Below are 7539 nucleotides of genomic sequence, written 5' to 3'. Positions count from 1 at the left end.
TTGCAGATTTCTATGGTGGTCAATTCTGAAACAACGTTACAAATGCGAAAACAATTTGGACGTAAGAAGCTTTCTTAACCTTAACAAATACTTTAAAGTTTTCAAACCAACAAAATATCATTGCGGTATTCTGAAAATGATATCGCTGCAGAAGAAAAAACGTAAATAAAAGAAAAAGATTACGCGCGGGGAATTACCAGTTTGGCGAAAACAAAAAATCTGTTTATTTGCAATTAACAAATAAAATTTTTGTGTATTTCATATTTTTTTCTAATTTCGCGGCAAGTTATGTTGTAACTGTGACAGATCAGTCAAGAAAATTAAAGTTTACCGAAAATCAGTAAAACTTAATTCAAAAATCAAAACGTGGAAAAAAAAAACTAAAGCAGTTAGTTGGAAAATACCTGATAAAGATTACAAAAGGTTAACAAAATAAGTTTTAAAACACGAGTATAGTTTCATGATGAATATGCCAGCAGCCCGAAAAGACTTGCCGTGTCATGCTGATAGGACAAACTGTGTTTTGTAGCGGCTCCTGAGGCGTCCAGAGAAACGCAGACTAAACGGAAACATGGCGGCTCAGTATGTGTAGGCGATTATTTATTTGTATTTATTTGCTTTGTTATAATGCTACCAGTTTGGTCTTTGCGCTGTATTAACAAGTACCTACGCAGTATGGGTGTTGGAGTTTTGTCAAGGTCCAAATTTCTGTTTGTAATTCTGGGAGTAATTGTTACAGGTGAGGTTTAATAAGTTTTTACTTCTACAATGAATTTTTACTTTTACACTGTAGTTTGATACTTGACTGTTATTTTAAAAAATTCTACACAGAATGAAGGTTAACATTTGCCAATTATTACACAGGTTTTTGCTTTCTTGGTCTTCGTTTGTCGGAAATAATCCAGTTGCAGAAACGACAACTTTCTATTCAGGCCACTTCACATGTACAACGAGTTCCAGTCAATTTAGGAGAGAAGAAATCATCTACCAATCACCTTACCTACTGGCTGATAGCAAAAAAGTATGTTTGGTTCCAGGCATATTGTTTAGCAGCTATTTCAGCAATTGTGTATCAAATCTGGTTAAAGTTTGGCAGACTTATGTATATTGCGTATGTTAAGGTATTTGGCTGGCTTGACTGCAAAAGCGAGTGCATACAACTTACACTGGTCATGTTTAACAGTCCTACCAGTACAGACTAACCTGGTTAAACACATTACCATTTTACCAAGCTTTTTAAGCAACAAATTGGATTATATGTGCAATTAGGTGAACAATTTTCTCAAAACAAGAAGCTATCTGCAGATTTTCAACCTGTCTGCAGAGTCAAAGAGTCTGTGAAATTGTATCATGACATTAATCAATACTTTTCAACTTTATATTCCTTTCATACTTCTCTTGTTTATCCACAAATAATCATGCTGGGGCAAAAAATGTCTCATACCAATTAGGGTTTAGAAAACCATGCCTCATCTTCTCTCAAATTATAATTTTTGATAATTAATAATTATTAACCACAAATGTGTGTGCAGTGCTGAATCCCCCCATATGCAGCATGTAAGAAATGTGTTTCGAATGTGTGGCTATGACCGATTGGACAAGGCAAGTAGTTCATGGGATGTTGTGTGGTCATATGAGTATCCCTTCCCATCAAAAATCAAGCCAGAAGACATCAAACCAAACCAGCTGGTAAGTCCAAATTTGTAATGTCGAATACTTTTCATTACTAATAATCACAATAACTGAATTTTAAACTTTAAAAAAAATTGACTGGTATCATGTAGAACAATGTTTTGGAAGAGATATATTTCATAAAAGGCAATTGTTTAAACTAATTCAAGGTCAATTTTTAAACAGTTTTCTTGTTTATTAGATAAACCACTTTCCTGGATCAGGGTATCTTACAAGCAAAGTGTTTCTGGTCAAATCAAAACTGAGGTATATGATAAGTTTTGGGGCAGTTGTTTTAAACATATATATACCTATGAAAATATAATTTACATATAGTATTTGCTGTTTAACATTTACACATTTAAAACTCTTCGAATTTAGATATAACAGTGTTTTTGCATGATAGCTATTACTATAAGTTTCAAAAATGTCTAGAATTTTGTAATAAAGTATAAATAATTTTTATTACTTTAGTTACATACCAACTGCTTTTGAACTCCCAAAAGACAAAGACCAGTTTACAAAGTTTGCCAAGGCCAACCCTGAAAAATTATGGGTACAAAAGAGCAACAACCACAGAGGAATTACCATTAAGTCTGTAGATGGTAAAAATATACTCATTTCCTGAAGGATGTTTATTGTACTGTACAGAACATCCTTATTATGATTGTGTAATACTTATATTGGCAATCCTTTTTAGGTCTGGATTTAAGTGCGTCAAACACCTTTGTGCAAGAGTTTGTGAGTGATCCATTTCTCATCGACAATCGGAAGTTTGATATTGGAATTTACACTGTAATAACCTCTATTGACCCTCTGCGTGTTTATGTGTATGATGGTGAATGGCTTATCAGGTGGGAAGCACTAATGTTACACACTGTATGGGTGTTCTGTGTGTTTAATACAGTGCTCTTCAACCGGGTATACTGTATACCCCAGTGTATACCGCATCAAAACTAGGGAATACGACTGAAAAAGGGTATACAAAGGGAATACAGCTGTGGTCAGTGTTATTAAAGGTCACTATTTTATATGAAATGCACTATTTTATATGAAATCAAGGCATAGCATCGCCATTCATGACCTGTGAGACTGACCTGCTTGTTGTGAATATTATTGCGTCAGTTCGGGATTGTTGCATCAACAATGTGAATTATGAAGCAATAAGCACCTACCTGTTACTTTCTGAGATTTTACTTTTAACATTCCTGGAGTAACGGATTGCGAAAACGAAATAGGATTTTTCGAACTTTTTGAGATGAAGTCAAATAAACAAAATTAACTGATTTTTTAAATGGTCGAATGGTAAATCCTTCCTAATAGTGCCTGATAGCGAATTTAATTTCTAGCTTGTTTCGTAGATTGAGTGGCTTCTGGGCTGATAATATTTTTTCCAGACCCTCAAACTAGTTTTACAATCCAAATATGTACCGTGTTTTATTTACATCACGGCCGCCAGTGCATGCATTTCAGTTTACATGTTCACGGTGACAAGTTATCTACCCCTGGTCTAGTATAACAATAATTCATGTGACCAGGCAAGTACCGTAACTATTAGTTGACTCTTTTACTTTATGTGCGCAATTAAAAATTACCATGTGTAGGGTATACAAAGTTGCTTGAAAATTGCAAAAAGGTATACAACGGGAAAATAGGTTGAAGAGCGCTGGTTTAACATATCTTTCAAATACACCTTTGTGTTGGCTAAGTTTTCCCATGCAGTTTTAGGGCCTTAGGGTGAAAATGATATTATAATGACTTATACTTTATAGTGCTTGACTCATAGATAAAAGATTTGTTTTATTAATGTGGTATATGTACGAAATTAAATCACAGGTTTTGCCCAGAAGACTATGCACCACTGGATGTTAAGAATCCAAGAAAATATGTTGTAGAAGATGATTACACACCAACTTGGGAGGTAAGAATAAAGCAATCATCCTGTAATTTATGTGCAGCTGCAGCAAATCTTCATCCACCAATGGTGCCCTCAACTTTGTGCTTTTTAAAGTTTCAGCATTGTACAGTTTTTATATATAAGACCAAAATTGGCTTGGCTTCACCATACTGTAATAAAAGTACCATTTTAGATGCCTTCACTGCGAGACTACTATGTGAGACTGAAGCTGTCACATAGAGAGAGCATATTAGCTTATGTCAGAAGCCAGAATCTCAATGCAGACTCTTTTTCCAGAAGAATCTATGATGCAGTGGGGGATATGATATTGGAAAAACAAACACATTTCATAAAATCCTTAGAAAAGTAAGCACTTGTATAAGTAACTGTTACAACTTTTTTCACAACCCCTGATATTATTTATATAGTGTTTAGCTAAGTTAAGTTGAGTTTATTGGATTAAGTTAAACATTGCAACAAAATTGCACTGGAAGCCGCTTAAAGCTATGGAGCGTGTCCTTGCACTGAAACTTTATGTTTTGACTTAACTAAACAAACCTTTAAATAATTTTAATATAAACCAAAAGACTTCCCTCCTAAAAGTATACATGAATATGGACTGAATCTCTGTTTGTTCAATTGCACAGATATCCATATGGGTCTTCAACGTTCTTTGAGATGGTTCGTTTTGACTTTGTGCTGGACTCCAAGTTAAACATATACCTGATGGAAGTTAACATGTCACCCAATCTGTCAAGTGCCCACTTTTCAGCCAATGCACTACTCTATGAACAAGTCCTTCTCAATACCTTCAGTGTTGCTGGTATCACCAGCAAACTGTTACAAGTTCATGAGTAAGTCAGTTTGTTATGAAAGATTGTGTCTCTTTTTTGCATTTCAGTAAAACCTGTTTATGGAATTAAACTGAAAAGTGTATATGCTACTAAATTCAAATTGTTTGTATTTGTTTTTAGATCTGTGCAAGCAGATATACTGGTCAGTGTCAAAGATATTCAAGTCTATGAAAAGGAATGTTCACAATGTGCCAGTTGCAGTACACAGGTGTGTGCAAAAGGTTTTGTTTTTATGTGTTTTCACAGTCACTGATTATTATTATTAAATACTACATTTTGGCATAAACTCCAGGCAAAATAATGTACAGGTTTTAAGGTAAAATAATAAAAAGTGCCTGTTGCTATGAAAAAGGTAGGAAACATTTCTTAGATTACATCAATGGTTCCCAACTTAAAAGTGATTCTACTCTAGTATGGCATTTTGAAACTTTAAGGAAAGATCTGTTTTTGCATGTTTTGAAACTTGTTCTTTTGTTGACTTGCATATTAGCGGGAATAAACAGGAGTAAACATGTTTTTAAGGTTCAGTGACTAAATTAGATGCTTAAAAAATATGTTGCAGTCTGTTGTAATATATTTTGTGATTTTTTAGATGTGTAAACTGTGTGTCCCTTGCCTTACACCAGCAATGAAGACAAACTTGGAAAGAGCATACAAGGAACACACAAACCGCATGCAATGTGCGAGGGCGTTTCCTAAACCTTTGGTGAGTTTATTTTTGAACCATAGAAATCATGGTCAATCTTTTAAAACTTTAAGAGCTAAATTCACAAGTTTTCGTTTTTAAGTGCTTGCAAACAATCCAGAACTAAAAAAAACGTGCATAAACATCTAGTGTCAACCTTCACTGGGGCTGGCTTTCGAAATGTTTTATATTGTTTGTTTTTTTGGATTTTTTGTATTAAAGATATACAGTACACCTCAGGAAATCTGGACCTGCTTGGACCAAAAAATTTCAGGCGAAGATCCAGATTAATGGATATGGTTAAACCAAAGTTTACTGTAAAAACATATGTAGCCATTTTAACGATGGGTGTAAAATTTTACAAACCTTACATTGTTCTGTAAGTTACTGGTTTAAGTTGAACTATAATTGTAATGCGTCAAGTTGGGTATTGATAAGTGGCTTTTGGTGCATTAAGATACTAATTGTTTGTGCATTTTATTGTAGTCCGAACTCGGAAAAGGTACCAAGGAAAACACCAATAAGCATCTCACGGAAAACGACAAACTCATGGAGTTGTGGTTCACGGGAATGTGCCGCAAATCATCCGCGTGGTGTCAGTAAAATATCCTTTAAAGAGGACTAAGTTGGACTCCTTACTACCATGTTACTGTACATGGAAATATGTCTTACTGTGGAAATTGCAGTGAAAGTCAAAGGAGGTGTTGTTTGCGCTTATGAATTGTCCCCTTTTTCCAGCCAGAAAACGCATTTTTTTATTGTTATTCGTTTGTTTTGTGTGTGTGTCATGTTATTTTCTGCCATTGTGTTGTAATATTGGACGTACGCGTACTAAACAATATTGCAGTATAGGTCGGTATGCAATAAACGCTTGTCACATGCAAAATTATTTGCACATGTTAGTTAAATGTTTTCCCCGAAATTTTGTGTCCAATTTCCGCCCATCACTGAAGCTACCTCCCTGCCCAAACCACAGGCATAAAACTTCACTAGTCATTTGTGTACAATAAAGGTAGCAGTAAATTTGTTGTCTCTTGAACCCCGTCTCACATAAAAGCTTTGTATTTTTATGTTTGTCGATGTCTTTTGGCCAAAAACTACAAAACGTTTGCGGAAATGTTCTGAAAACTTTTTTAATGTATTGAATTTGCAATTAAGTGAAAATTGTTTTTGTATTTGTGTGTTTGTTTGGCAAATAGGCTTGTCTTAGACCGTCGTCCGCTCGTCCCTGTGATATTTTGAAAAAATGTAAAAATGAAAACTGATTTTTAAAAGCCAATTGTAATGGTGATTTGTGTTTATTGAGTAATAAAGCCACAACCGTTTTGTACTTATTTTTCAGTATACTTTTTACATATAAACACCCACGTTTTTTGTGCACAATTGCACGCCTGGACAAGAAAAATCATACTTACATCCTAGTAAAACAAATCTACTTTCTAATAAATGAGTTTTGTGTAGCTCTTATGCAGTACATTAGCATCAACAAAAGTAATTGCATTTTTGGTCAGTTTTGAGTATAGATTTTTCGGTTTCTCTTCATTTGTGAACCCAATTGTGGATTTATGTGTGTGAAAGAGGCCCGTCCTGTGATTCGATGGAACAAAATATCTTTGTCACAGCACCAGCGTACAACATATTGCATAATAATGATGTCAGATCTCCCGGGTGTTTACGCAGGCACCGAACAAATCACGTTTGCCCCGATTTCCGGATATTCGTCTTATCCGGAGCTTTTTGTCTCTTTTACAAGATCTTAATTAAACCGCCACGTTGATTTCCGCATACTCACAGCGTCATGTCTGTCTACGTGTATTTTGCAAAATCACCAATAATTTTCTTTTTATAGTTCAGCAAAAGAATTTTAGCGGGACAAAAATGTACGATGACATTATTATTATGAGCGAAATTTACTGATTTTTTTGCAAAGCAACAAATGGCTTTGTTGTTTTCTTGTACTTAAGCTTTTTTGTTTTCACATACTACTTAGATTTTTCTCGCTTATGAAATGTATTTTTTTGTGTTTTCTAAATGCAGATCATTTTTTCAATTTTTAATATTTGTTTGCGCAATTGATAAAAATTCACTAAACGCAAATCGAGGAACAAAGCATTTTTGTAGCATTTTTTCTTTATAGTGTTTGTAAAAGTCTACAGATCATTTTATTACTGAAAGCAAGGACCAATATGTAACTGATTGTCAAAATGACAGTTTTGTGAAACATCTAACTTTTGTTCCCAAACGTACTTACATAATTTTTCCTTGCAACTGTTTTGTTCGAAAGAATAAAAATGTTTCATAATTTCCCAAATTCGTTAGCAGCAGTGTGCCCTTTTGTATTTTTCTTTACTGAGCTTTTCTCAAATCTTGCCGTATTGTGTGTCCACGAAGATCAAAATAAACACTGCTTTTGTATATGTTTAAAGGATATG

The 7539-nt window shown here is 34.4% G+C and overlaps 1 protein-coding gene across 1 annotated transcript; it reads left to right on the top strand.

Moving 5' to 3' along the window:
* The first annotated feature begins 485 nt into the window (after positions 1-485).
* Positions 486-7024, top strand: LOC145218868 (putative tubulin polyglutamylase ttll-15). Its single transcript, XM_080086266.1, has 12 exons — positions 486-739; positions 865-1021; positions 1533-1689; positions 1874-1938; positions 2146-2276; positions 2372-2525; positions 3508-3592; positions 3762-3934; positions 4216-4422; positions 4543-4630; positions 5015-5128; positions 5594-7024. The coding sequence occupies exons 1-12, from the start codon at positions 628-630 to the stop codon at positions 5708-5710; spliced, it is 1560 nt and encodes a 519-aa protein (XP_079942392.1). The 5' UTR covers positions 486-627; the 3' UTR covers positions 5711-7024.
* The last annotated feature ends 515 nt before the right edge of the window (positions 7025-7539 follow it).

Source organism: Phallusia mammillata, chromosome 3, assembly GCF_965637545.1.
Source record: "Phallusia mammillata chromosome 3, kaPhaMamm4.hap1.1, whole genome shotgun sequence".
NCBI classification, from domain to species: Eukaryota; Metazoa; Chordata; class Ascidiacea; order Phlebobranchia; family Ascidiidae; genus Phallusia; species Phallusia mammillata.
Note: the sequence above shows the minus strand (reverse complement) of the source record. Positions and strands in the feature narration are given on the sequence as shown.